This window comes from Arabidopsis lyrata (assembly GCF_000004255.2).
Source record: "Arabidopsis lyrata subsp. lyrata unplaced genomic scaffold ARALYscaffold_3, whole genome shotgun sequence".
Taxonomy (NCBI): Eukaryota; Viridiplantae; Streptophyta; class Magnoliopsida; order Brassicales; family Brassicaceae; genus Arabidopsis; species Arabidopsis lyrata.
The window spans coordinates 91,848-103,900 of NW_003302553.1; the positions used below are offsets into that span (position 1 = coordinate 91,848).

The 12,053-nt window shown below is 39.7% G+C and overlaps 5 protein-coding genes across 6 annotated transcripts in view; 2 read left to right on the forward strand and 3 right to left on the reverse strand.

Moving 5' to 3' along the window:
* Positions 1–130: 130 nt before the first annotated feature.
* Positions 131–3,560, forward strand: LOC9318231 (protein LYK2). The gene is made up of 2 exons (XM_021031395.1): positions 131–1,789; positions 1,879–3,560. Exons 1-2 carry the CDS (start codon positions 1,380–1,382, stop codon positions 3,389–3,391), a joined length of 1,923 nt encoding a protein of 640 aa, XP_020887054.1. The 5' UTR covers positions 131–1,379; the 3' UTR covers positions 3,392–3,560.
* On the reverse strand, positions 3,366–4,145 carry LOC9318232 (probable calcium-binding protein CML40). The gene has a single exon (XM_002884211.2). The coding sequence runs from the start codon at positions 3,902–3,904 to the stop codon at positions 3,470–3,472; it is 435 nt and encodes a 144-aa protein (XP_002884257.1). The 5' UTR covers positions 3,905–4,145; the 3' UTR covers positions 3,366–3,469.
* A 183-nt stretch (positions 4,146–4,328) lies between these two features.
* On the forward strand, positions 4,329–6,209 carry LOC9320324 (probable adenylate kinase 7, mitochondrial). The gene is made up of 4 exons (XM_021030803.1): positions 4,329–4,950; positions 5,295–5,435; positions 5,554–5,739; positions 5,836–6,209. Exons 1-4 carry the CDS (start codon positions 4,621–4,623, stop codon positions 5,986–5,988), a joined length of 810 nt encoding a protein of 269 aa, XP_020886462.1. The 5' UTR covers positions 4,329–4,620; the 3' UTR covers positions 5,989–6,209.
* A 76-nt stretch (positions 6,210–6,285) lies between these two features.
* LOC9318233 lies at positions 6,286–10,547 on the reverse strand. Of its 2 annotated transcripts, none has more exons than XM_002884212.2 (9): positions 10,294–10,547; positions 9,129–9,841; positions 8,270–9,042; positions 7,901–8,180; positions 7,587–7,817; positions 7,332–7,505; positions 7,069–7,248; positions 6,859–6,972; positions 6,286–6,782 (listed from the first exon to the last, which is right to left on the reverse strand). In XM_002884212.2, the coding sequence occupies exons 2-9, from the start codon at positions 9,834–9,836 to the stop codon at positions 6,471–6,473; spliced, it is 2,772 nt and encodes a 923-aa protein (XP_002884258.1). In that variant the 5' UTR covers positions 9,837–9,841; positions 10,294–10,547; the 3' UTR covers positions 6,286–6,470. The 2 variants fall into 2 exon arrangements, with proteins under 2 accessions (XP_002884258.1, XP_020886461.1); XM_021030802.1 differs by lacking the exon at positions 10,294–10,547 and adding an exon at positions 10,087–10,217.
* Positions 10,548–11,586: 1,039 nt separating this feature from the next.
* Positions 11,587–12,053, reverse strand: part of LOC9320325 (ribosome-recycling factor) — a 1,564-nt gene continuing 1,097 nt past the window's right edge. The window contains exons 5-6 of the mRNA XM_021032160.1: positions 11,938–12,053; positions 11,587–11,871 (exon numbers count right to left, since the gene is read on the reverse strand). The exon at positions 11,938–12,053 is cut by the window's right edge and continues 5 nt beyond it. Coding sequence (XP_020887819.1) covers positions 11,791–11,871; positions 11,938–12,053 — 197 coding nt within the window. The 3' untranslated portion in view covers positions 11,587–11,790. The remainder of the gene's footprint in view (positions 11,872–11,937) is intronic.

Genomic DNA, 12,053 nt, shown 5'->3' on the forward strand with positions numbered 1-12,053 from the left:
TGGTTAGAATTATGAATACAACGTAAAATATCCCATTGTTAAGTAGTAATTTTGTAGTTACCTCTCTTAAGATTCCCTTGTTTTTATTTTTGGGGTCAACTTAGGGATTTATTGCAAGATGGACCTAAGAGTACTTAGCCTTTTAGCACCTTGTCGTTGCTTTGTATGGCATGTCTTTTCAGTTTCTTGATAATGTTTTTCTGGTTTTCCCCGACTATCAATTCCCAAATCATTCTCCACACACTATGTTTTGGATTTTTACATGACCAAACCCGTTGGATCTTAATGTTTGGTATAATTTTTTTGGATTTGTTGGCTTAAAGCCTTTCAAGTATACTTATCACGTTTCCTAAAACGATGATTCAATTTTAGAATGATCTTGGCCGAAGACAATAATACTAAAGTATGTTGTCATTATGTCAAAAGTCCAAATTGGTTTCAACTACAATGTACACTTAGTGTGAACTGATGATCAGGTCTCTCAACCAATATTACTAGACGTTTTTGAACTTTGTGGTTATCACTTTGCAAGCTACTGTAGATACAAGTTAATAAAATTTAGGTTTAAATCAATTCTGAAAGTCTAGATCTCCGTACTCAAATAAAACTATTGCACATGCTTTTGAGACCCGATACAAATCTTTTTATCATAAAGATAAAGATACATAGGCCATGACTCCAAGATGATACCCCAACAAAAAACTAAAAAGTGGGTCCTAACTCCGCCTAAAACTTGTTCCGAAACAATACAATCTTCTTAGGACAAAGAGAGTTTGTACCATTTTCGATTCACTTAGCTTGGACTTTGCACTTTGTCAATGTTGTTCAGTTTACGAAGACAGGTCCCAAGCACAAGAAGAAGTTTAATTAGTTTTTTACTTTGGGATTCATAGCCACCCCTCTTGTCGACAAACCTCCAAGGTTCCAATGACCCTTTTTTTGCTTTCCATTAAAAATATCATTAACCAATAGAATGGTTTAGGGTAATAATATAACCATTCTAATCTACTGTTTAAATATAACAATTATGTAAGTGGTGGGGAATGTTGAGTCTTTGCTCCCAAGTTCGAATATCCGTTGAGAAAGGATGATTTACGTGTAAACAAATATTATCAATTGTTGATTCCAAACTAGATTATGGTACAAGGCCTTGAACTTTCACAAAAAAAAAAAAGGCAGTCATGTGTACTCTGTCTTATTAATACAGGTTTATTTTTTCGCCTGACAATTAACATGAGACATTTCTCAGAAGAGAAGGAGAAATCATCCCTTATATCTTATTCAATAAAATGATAAACTTTTAAATCCATGATTCCTCTTCTTTGCCAATATATAAATACAAGCAATAGATTGTAAATGGGGGAGCTCTAGAAGTCGACATGGCTATTTCAGTTAGTAAGCAGTTCAAAAAAAGTCTTGTAGTGATCTTGCTCTTCATCTCCTTATCATCGCTCTCTCCAACTTCAACTTCACACAGCTGTGACCCTGTACAAGAAGAAGAAGAAGAAGCCTCCTCCTTCGGTTACGTTTGCCACTCAAACCTTCAAAAGTGCCACACTTTCGCCATTCTCAGAGCCAAATCTCCTTTCAACTCCATCTCCAACCTGAGTTACCATCTTGGTCTAGACACAGAGGCAGACGAGTTTGTTCTGCAAGGTCAGTTACTGTTGATCCCAGTTGAGTGCAGGTGTAATGGAAGCATCTACGAGGCCAATCTCATTAAAACTTGCGTTAAAGGAGACACCTTTCGCTCTGTCTCTCAGTCTCTGCAAGGCTTGACCTCGTGCCTGTGAGAGCCAACACTTTTTGCCAACTTTGTCTTATTCAAATTACTGAAATTTATGTTTGTTTATCGACTCTGTGCTGTTTTCACTGCAGATCTATCAGAGAGAAAAACCCAGATATTTCCGAGGACAAGATTGGCGACAACGTTAAGCTGCGTTTGGCGATCAGGTGCTCCTGTCCACAAGAAGGCGTTTCAAACACTAGTTTTCTTGTGACGTATCCGGTGGGAGTCCGCGACAGCGTTACAAGCCTGGCGGTTAGGTTCAACACAACAGAGGATGCCATTGTCTCTGCAAACAACAAATCTGGTGTCGTTCCACTCAAGCCTGCTCTCATCCCTCTTGATCACAAACCAGAGAAACCCGAGAATCGCCAGAAAAGAAAACCATCCAAGGAGAAACGGTCAAAGATGAAGCTCATGATCGCTGTGAGCAGCGCCATTGCTGGAGTTTTCGGTCTTGTCACTCTCATGGTGTTTGGTTACTTACACTGGAAGAAAGAGACGCAGATGCAAACGCAAACGCAAAAGTGGATTAGCAACAAAGACCCCGAGACGCGGCAGCTGAGTCTAAGCATCCGAACCACGAGTGACAAGAAAATCTCGTTTGAAGGGTCACAGGACGGTTCCATCTTGGATTCTCACAACACTGTCGGCACCACAACGCCGCGAAAACCTGTTCTGGAGATGTACGCGTTTGAAGAGTTAGAGAAGGCCACTGAGAATTTCAGTTCAAGCAATCACATCAAAGGTTCGGTTTATTTCGGTTCGCTCAAAGGCAAAGACTTGGCTATAAAGCAAGTCAGTGCAGATGCAGTGAAAAGGTTCGATTTCGGGCTTCTGAACGATCAGTCACACTACTATAACCACAATCTGATTAGGGTTCTTGGGACATGTTTTCCAGAAATCGATCAGGATTCTTATCTGGTTTTCGAGTATGCAAGGAATGGGTCCCTGTGGGATTGGATTCAGAACAAATTGGCCATCAAGAATCAATTCATCGAGTCTTGTTACTGTTTCTTGGCATGGAAACAGAGGATCAAGATATGTCACGACGTCGCCATCGCGTTAAAGTATATGCATCGGATCAACTATGTCCACGGCAACATCAAGAGCAGGAACATCTTCTTGAACGAAGATCTCAGAGGTAAAGTCGGAAACTTTGGGATGTCAAAGTGCTTAACCAACGAATTAGCGACGGAAGAGAACCTTATAGAAGGTTCCCTGTCTCCAGCTTCTGACGTATTCGCTTATGGGATTATCGTAATGGAGGTTTTGTCTGGACAAACCCCAGAGATGTTGCTTGGATTGCAAGAACAAGAGACAACATCCCTTGGGATAGAAGAAACTTGTGTTTCCGAATGGAGCAGATTGAGAAGGGTTCTCGGGGACAAGGAAAAGCTGAGGGAAGTGATGGACAGCACATTGGGGGAGAGCTATTCGCTTGATTCCGCATTTGAACTCGCAAGTATTGCAAGAGATTGTACTGCAGAAGAAGCCGAGTCAAGGCCGAGCGCGGCTGAGATAGCAGAGAGGGTTTCAAGATTGGTGGATGACGATGAAGACGAAGAAGATGAAGCAGTAACAGAGAGAGAGAGAGTACCTTAATTTCAGAGAGTTCATACAAGCCTTTGGTAAAGAAGAGTAGTATAGATTAAAATGATATTTGTAACTATATAGATTAAGTTATTGCATCATGACCCTAAACTCATCAAAGTTAATAATTCCATCCCTATTAAGATCGAATTGTGAAATCATAACCTCGCAATCCTTGAGACTTTTGGACTCACCCAACAAACTAAGCATCCTCTTCAAACTTTTTGGTGTGATGCCTTCACTACTCTCTTCATACAAGTTGAAAGCTTCCTTGAGGTCCTTCTCCTTGTCTGCCTCATCTCCTTGTTCCACCAGCTTCACGAATTCCTCTAGCTCCAACGATTTATCAGTGGACTCTGGATTAGGATTTGTAGTATCTTGGTCAGGTACTGCACGTTTGCCAGACTTAATAGCTTCGACGCATCTTTCGATGGAAGAAAGGGATACCTTCCCTTGGTGGCTCTTGTCAAAGCAGCTAAAGACCCGTTGATAGTCGTCACGTTTGTTAACGTTCTCACTCTTCATGGAAGATGAAGTTGAGAGAAAATGATTATAGTTTGATGAAGACTAATATTTCTTAACTTTGGCAAAATATATAGAGAAGATGAGGAGAGACGTTTGGAAAACGTTGCAATGTAAGACAAACCATATATACATTCATTGTGGACCATACTTTTGTTTTAACACACGAGGACGAACTTGTTAATTTGTTAACGGCGCTAGCTACAAGGAAGAAACGCTTTGTTCCCGCGGCTTCTATGTTGACAAGTTTCTTCTATTTCTGTTTTTTTTTTTATGAACTAGAGAGTAAGTTCGTCGTTATTTCGTTATTACTAATATACGACGACGAAGATTCCGTTGACTTTGAATAGTCTTCGCTTTGAATATATATTAATTATCTTGCTTTATATTCTAGTGTGTTTTTTTGGGTGGTTAACAATGGTTGACAATTCCGGTCGTTAGTTGGGCCTAAAGTAAGAGAGGTTTGGGCCATATGGACTTAATAATAAACGTGGTTCAATGTAGTCCATTCGAGGGCAACAACAAATAAGAAGTGGACATGTGGTCAGTGGCAATTCCGTGGTTTCGAGTGTAAAGGAGTGGCAATTTAATAAAGAAAGAAAGAAAAGAGAGTGCCAGCTTAAACCTCGGCCCTCCGTCTCCGTTCAAACCCCTCTCTCTCTCTCTCTCTGTGGCCATTCTTTTCTCTTTCTCTCTGAATCCGCCGCCACGCCTTCACCATGGCTTGGCTGAGCCGCCTCAGAGGAGTTGTGTCGGTAACAAGGCTCGCAGCGACGCGTCGATCGTTTGGATCAGCGGCCGCCTTGGAGTTTGACTACGACTCCGACGACGAGTACTTGTACGGAGATGATGGCCGTTGCGCGGAGCCGAGGCTTGGGTTGGATGGATCGGGGCCGGATAGAGGAGTGCAGTGGGTGCTCATGGGAGCCCCTGGAGCTTGGAGGCACGTCTTCGCCGAGAGGCTCTCCAAGCTTCTTGAAGTTCCTCACATTTCCATGGGATCGCTTGTCCGTCAAGAACTCAACCCTAGATCTTCTCTCTACAAGGAGGTACTGTTTAAATTGAATTGATTCGCGTTCTCTTTCCCTTTTTATCTTTTGCTTTTCTTTTTTTTCCGCTGAAAATCATTTTGAATGATAAGATGTTTTGATTAGAGTTAATTGTCTAGATTATGATCACCTAATGTGAATTCTTGCTGTTTATAGAGTTTGATTCCAAGTGCTTTAAATGACTCATTAATGTTGTTGACAAATTACATAGCTTAGCCTGAATAGTTAATCAAAGAAACTTGTAAAGACAGAGAACATAACATTTGTTCCGGTTTAGGGGTTTTGTGGTTTGTAATGTTTTATTTTATTCGTTAAACTAATCAAAATTTATGGTTTAATTATAGATTGCAAGTGCTGTAAATGAACGAAAGCTTGTTCCAAAGAGTGTTGTGTTTGCGTTGCTATCAAAGAGGCTCGAAGAAGGCTATCTTAGGGGGGAAACTGGTTTCATTCTTCATGGCATTCCCCGCACTCGTTTTCAAGCCGTCAGTTTCTTTTCAAACAGTGTTTTGAATCTGTGAAGCTCTTATTACATTTAATAGAGATCCTCAATTCAATTGTGTTTTAGTGATTCCTCAACTTGTTCTTCTGAATGTTTTGCAGGAAACTCTTGATCAAATCGCTCAGATTGACCTCGTTGTCAATCTTAAATGCTCTGAAGAGCATCTGTTAAACCAAAATACTCTAAACGAAACAGCTCTGCCTCGGCAAGAGTTCCTCGGCTCTATGTTACACTCACCTGTTGCAATCAATTCTGGGAGGGAGACTCTCGGTGTCTACGCACAGGAGGTATTTTTCTGGTTTATCATCAATGTCTTTGTTATACATCTAGTTTACAAGGTGGTTTCAGCTGATTTTTTTTTTTTTTTGTGGTGAATCAATCAGGTGAAGCCCCTGGAAGAATACTACAGGAAGCAGAGGAAACTTCTAGACTTTCATGTTGGCGGTGCCACATCAGCAGAAACATGGCAGGGCTTGTTGGCAGCTTTACATCTGAAGCAGGTGAATTTGCCGACTTCACAGAAGCTGACTTTGTGATGATGAACTACACAGTCATACTGCAAAGGCTAGAGTTAAATCCTCTTGAGCTTTGCTTTATAAAATTTTGATCTTTTTCTTTCATTTTATGGGTCTTTTTTTTTTTTTTTTTTTTGTTTTCAAAATCTGTAATTCAAGTTTTGCGAGAGATCCAAAGTGACGAGGATGATACAGTAGAGCTTGTAATGAGTCTATTATATATACAACAAAGATTTTCCATCTATGAAAAGTCGTTCCTATTTCACAATAAGACTGACATGATTTGCTTCTCTTGCAAAAGCCTCGTGCACGTCTACATGTTCAATCTGCGTGTTATTCAAATTGTATATATGTCAAGCTCAAACTTCAGTACTGTTACTACTGTCTTCATTCTATACATTGGCAACACCAAAAACAACGAACTGACAAAAGATTTTTGACACGAGAGACATTTACAACCAGACACAAGTGGAAACTGAAAGACAAAACACATCAATGTCTGATCATTCGCCGTTCATCCAACACTCCCTGAGAAGTTGATACCTGACTATCTCATCTGAACCACCATTATTGATCTTCTTAGAACCTTCTTGTTGAAGAACAACAACAGCCAACGGTGAACTCAGCTCATCAAGCTCGTCATCGCTTGTGTACGCTTTTCTTGTAATTGAAGACCTGATTCTGCTTAACTCCGGCGCTTGAGGCTGTCCAAAGTCTCCAATGATGGTGGAGATTGAAGTCCGTGAAGGTGGAGAGTACACTGGAGGAGGTGCAGTGCACGGATAGCTTGTGATCATACTCTTCTCAGCTTCCTCCTACAAGGGCCATCCCGTTTCCGTTAGCAAAATTAGCTGCTTAGCCTTACATCCATCATTAAAAAAATGGTCTCACCTCGGATTCAAGAGATTTAAGTACAGCATCAGGAACTGGGTCAGGGCAAAATTCATCTGGCACAAAATTATTCAACACTCTCTTGATCAACGGAGAACCAAACATCGGGCAAACCTTCACAATGACAAGATATATATATATATATATTATATCAAGTAATAGAAAGAAGACTAGATAAAAAGTGTTGCGAGTTCTGTGTTGCATTTGCACCTCTTTTCTCACCGAACGGTTGAGGAGCATATCTTTTGGAAGCATCATTAGATCACTTAACGCCTTGAGAAGATTGAATGTCTTGAACGATCTATCAACATAGCTATTCTCATCGCTGCTGTCATCATCTTCGTCATCAATGCCGAACAGATCAGTGAGCCACCTTGACCAGTTTCCTATCTGTTTGAAATTAGAAATGCATGAGCTTTACAGAGACTACAATATAATAAGCCCTGCCAAGGTATTGAGTTGAGTACACTGACCGAGTTTTTCAGCTGGGCACCAGAACCAAAACTTGATGTTGTAGAAGGAATTGGCAAGACTCTCAAATCTGCAATGGGATCAGATACAGGGTCTGTTGGGAAATTGTCATCAGAATCACGAAGGATAGCATTGAACATAGCAACATCTAGCCGAGCCACGCACTGTTCCATTATCTGCGTTACAAAACGTGGACATTCGTTTGTGAATCAAGAGTAAGGTCCAAAAGTGACAAACTCAAAAGGAGAAATGTTTACCAGACGCGCAGGCACGGGTAAGCAGCCACATTCATGCCCACTACCTCGCAGAGGGCATAAACGTTCGTGTGCCTCCCTGAATGCCTTTTTCCAAAGCTCTAATGAGAAATCACCTTGTTCTTGGTTCATAGAACTCGGCGTCCTACCAAAATTTTTCTTTGATGCAGAGCCATTGGCTTTATCAAACTCTCTAGTTGATGCTGCTGAAGACTGCATACGCGGTGTCAAAGTCTGCAACCAAAGGAAAAGAACATGTGTATTATAATTGGTTCAGAGAATGAAAAGATGAAACAGGGAGAACAGAGCAACATTACCTGCCACCAAATTGATTCTACGACGCGTGAGAAGATCCAAGCTTCAACCTTCTCAAGCGCTGTTATGAAAGTTACAGGGTCATCACAGGCACCAAAACTCTCAATGTCCTTTTTGCTCAAAGGGGAATCTTTCCACTTCAAGGATGATCGTTTTTCAGTTTCTCTTTCAACCTTCTGTTTCCTTGGTCCAGGACCAGCCGAAACAGGCAGTTCTTCTTCTGCACTAGTATCACTAATGATTGTCCTCAGAACGATAGTGTTTGACAACCAAAATGTCAATCTGCAATCCACGGACAACATACAAAAAATTTTTAACTCTGAGAAAGTTCACTCAGAATAGTAATTATGCAAAGAAGAATATTACCATACCTGGGGACATCGTTTCCACACGCTTTGGCAACAAGAACTAACCCGGAGACAGCACTTTTAGCTGCATTGGCTCTTCTTGAGAGATGAGTTTCTCTACAAGCATGAAGATACAGCCTCAAAAGACGTCTAGCAGGTGCATGGACTTTATTTGATGAACTTCCATGCTCTGCAACCACGGAATAGAGAGCTGCTTCAATGGCTGCAGCCTCACGTAACTCACCCTCAAGCTTCTGTACTCTACTTTCCAAGTTCTTGATTTTGTTCTCCAAAGTTGTGTCGTATGTAGACTTTGGATACACCTTAGCTTCTTTTCTATCACTGGATAAACTCAACCGGCTATTGCTCCGGTTAATATCCAGGGATGATCGAACAGACTTCACCTTTCTTGATTTCTCAACTGTACTCTCTGGTTCCTGATCACTGATCAAACCTTGACTATTCTCAGAGGCTCGAGGCGAAGTCTCAGAGAGATTGTCAATCTGTAAAGGCATAGACTTGGTATCTCCGTTATTTTGCTGACTGTTAGTTACCAGCTTAGAGCTCTCATTGGTATCAGTTCTAAACACATTAGCACAGTCCTCCAGCCCAGACACAGAAGTGTTGGGTGCAGAATCAGGAATGTCCCCTGGGAGATAAAACACAGAAGATAGATCTACTGACATGGAACGTGATGGAATCTGGTCAGAAATTTCTCCTTGTCTGGTCTCTGACACTGATTGTGATCTCTCGTGGCCATTTCCTCTGGGATCCTTGTTTATTCTCTCATGTTCTTCCTGAAAATAAGACATGAAAGCATTGAGAAACATTTCATCTTGATAATTTTTGAAAAGAATATCAACGAGATATTGCCATCTCTTACCTCTTCGGTTCGCACAGAAAAACCACCATTAGACTCTAAAGTAGAAGAAGAGACTGTCAAGGAGGAGTGGGAGGAAATGTCGTCGTCTGTGATGGAAGCAATCTCAGCTTCCTTATAGTATTCCTCATTCATCAAGGCAGAAACAGACTCACCGCCATTCTTGGTTTCATCCTTGAAGCTGTTGATAGATGAAGAAGAACTGGCCCTGCGTCTACCAACGGGTTGAATAGTGAGGTACAGAACAGGCTGAGTGGCATTGCGGTAGCTTCTTTTACTGTTCATTTGAGCAGTTAAGCTGAAACTTTCTTTGACAATACCATAGACGGCCAAATCTATGGTGGCAGTTGCCAAAAGCTGGTGTGTTTTCTCTCTGCGAGGCTCGTATAAGTTGAGCTCTAAGACGTTCTTGAAGAAGAGATCACCACCACCTTTGTTCCGAGCAGAGGCATCTTTCAACAAGGTGAGGGGAAGCTTAAAAGATTCGTTGAACTCGATTTTGCCTTCGCCAATGACGGAACCAAGAGAAGGAGCAACAACAGTAGTGGTACCGGAATTGCGGTCACCATTCTCCCATTGGATAAGAACAGAGCGAAGGGATCGAAGGGACTGAGAAGGAGGCCAAGGCTTGATGTCATGAATGTGGATAAGGTAATCAACTTGTACAGGTGAGCATCTTCTGTTGTTCTTTGAGCTTAAACCCAAAACCATTTTGCCTACAAATGAGAGCAAGTCCTGAATCAGCAGTCTAAGAATGCAAAGCAAAACAGGAAAGCTTTGTCTCTAACCTAAGAAGAATTCAACTTTTATATAATCTGAAACAGCGAAACCGTCAAATGCATGAACAAGAAAGCAGCTACATGTAAGTAAAAATTTCTCCTAAATTGGTCTTCCATACACATTATTGAGTCGATTGATCAACAAGATCCAAAATCAAGAAGAAGAAGAAGAAGAAGAAGACTTTGAAAGCTCATTCATTCGCTCATACTATTAGTCGCTTATTACATCAGATCCAAGCAAGTTAAAAGGAAAACCCAACAGAAATATTAGAGAGCCAAAAAAAAAAGCAGTGAGAGATTTAATGTAATGCACAGCACTTGGAGAACCAACACACTATAAGAAGTTAAGAACTCGTCAAAGAAGAGAGAGAGAGAGAGAGAATGAATACCCAACAATACAACAATCTCTGGAATGTGAAATGTTTGTCTCAATTCTTCTTCTTCCTTTGGGTTTTAGACAAGACTGATATTTCCGATTTTTTTTCCTGTTTTCATTGCTTTTTTTTTTTTTTTTGTTTTCTTCTTTGTGTGCGTTTTGGTTAATCAGAAGATGTGAGCCACTGACACAGAATGAAGAATCTTTACTAGTATATAGATTTTGATTAAATCATGATGCCATAAAGAAAAGAAAAAAAGAGATGAATTTCGATTTGGAAAATGACCAAAAAAAAAAAAAGGAGTTTGATCGTGCAAAGATCAAAACGGCGACGTTACAGTGATCTCCTGGTCCTGACTAAAAAAGTGAACACCGACGCGCTTTAATGGTCACAACTTTCGCTAGATTGCCTTTCTCTCCGTCACCAATGCGAGTGGGCAAAGATTAAATGATACCCATTATTTATTATTTACGTCTTCAATATTGGTTATTGCTCAAAATTTATATATATATATATGTACATGTTCTTTTTATATATCTTTTTGCCGACAAAAATATACAGCTTATTATTATATTACCTACATTTCTTTATCCATTTTTCAAAATTATAAATGCATTCAGTTTTAAATATAAGATTTGTGGTTGGTGGCGACGGTTTTATTTTTAAATTTTGTTGCAGAGATGGACCGAGTTTAGAGTAAACTATCTATGAATTTTAAAATAAGTTTGAAAGCACTATCAATTTGGATTGCTGAGATAAGCTTATCATTTTTTTTTTTTTTTGGTGGGAGATAAGCTTATCATTATATATATAGAAATTTCCTCTTTACAAAAAAAAATTAGAGTAATGGGGTTGTAACAAATTTACCAAACACATCAATTTCACTATAATGTAAATTATTGGTAAACAAATTGACTCATCTCCTACCTCTCCCTAACCTTGGTTTTCAAGCTTGGAAAGTTCTCTTCAACAAATTGGCTTTTGTAGTACTTTTTTTTGTTGTTGTTGTTAATTCCCCACCCCCAACTCTTATATTATACTCCCTCTGTTCCTAGAAAATTGATGTTCTAGAGTTTTCACATATATTAAGAAACAATCATTATTTAATTATTTGTCAATTACTTTTTTATACTAAACATTTTTTAATAACTTTGAACCAATAGTATTAGAAAACAGTTAATCATTACGTCTTGAAGTTTACGATATATTAATTTTAATCAATTAAAAATAAAACAAAAATCTAAAAAATCAAACTTTGTGGAACAAACTAAAACTCTAGAACATCAAATATCTAGGAACAGAGGGAGTATATAACATCATATTTATTGGAATTCTTCAAGGCCTTTCTTGGGCCCTTTGAAGGGCCTTCCAAATGATGACTTTTCTTGCAGTTCAAGAAGATCCCCAAATCAAACATTCAAAGAAATCTTGGCAATGGATAAAGAGTCTTTAAGGTAGCGTAAAAAGACTGAAAAACATGTTCAGCTAGTGATGGATAGAAATGATGAATCAGGCTTCGGTGATCTCTTTCTCTTTGGACTTGCACATGTCCTCTGCTGACTTCACAAACTTCTTCGTCAACTCATCAACCTGTTCACACAAAGGCCATTTTCAATATCTCAAGTAGGATACATATTTGCATACAATGACACTCACTTCCTTCTCCAGTCTTTTCACTTCATCCTTTGGTAGGCTCGAGCCTGCTTTCTTTATCGTGTCCAGTGCCTGACCAAAAAAAATGTCTCTGATCATTAGGTTTTTATGGAGACGGT

Bases quoted from the DNA above. Each gene is read 5' to 3' on its own strand.
- LOC9320324 (XM_021030803.1), top strand. From the start codon at position 4,621: ATGGCTTGGCTGAGCCGCCTCAGAGGAGTTGTGTCGGTAACAAGGCTC. The intron at 4,951-5,294 runs GTACTGTTTAAA...GTTTAATTATAG, and splicing joins GATCTTCTCTCTACAAGGAG to ATTGCAAGTGCTGTAAATGA. The intron at 5,436-5,553 runs GTCAGTTTCTTT...AATGTTTTGCAG, and splicing joins CCCGCACTCGTTTTCAAGCC to GAAACTCTTGATCAAATCGC.
- LOC9318233 (XM_021030802.1), bottom strand. The intron at 9,043-9,128 runs GTAAGAGATGGC...TCTTATTTTCAG, and splicing joins TTTCTGTGCGAACCGAAGAG to GAAGAACATGAGAGAATAAA. The intron at 7,818-7,900 runs GTAATGTTGCTC...CTTTGGTTGCAG, and splicing joins TAGAATCAATTTGGTGGCAG to ACTTTGACACCGCGTATGCA.
- LOC9318231 (XM_021031395.1), top strand. From the start codon at position 1,380: ATGGCTATTTCAGTTAGTAAGCAGTTCAAAAAAAGTCTTGTAGTGATC. The intron at 1,790-1,878 runs GTGAGAGCCAAC...TTTTCACTGCAG, and splicing joins CAAGGCTTGACCTCGTGCCT to ATCTATCAGAGAGAAAAACC.
- LOC9318232 (XM_002884211.2), bottom strand. From the start codon at position 3,904: ATGAAGAGTGAGAACGTTAACAAACGTGACGACTATCAACGGGTCTTT.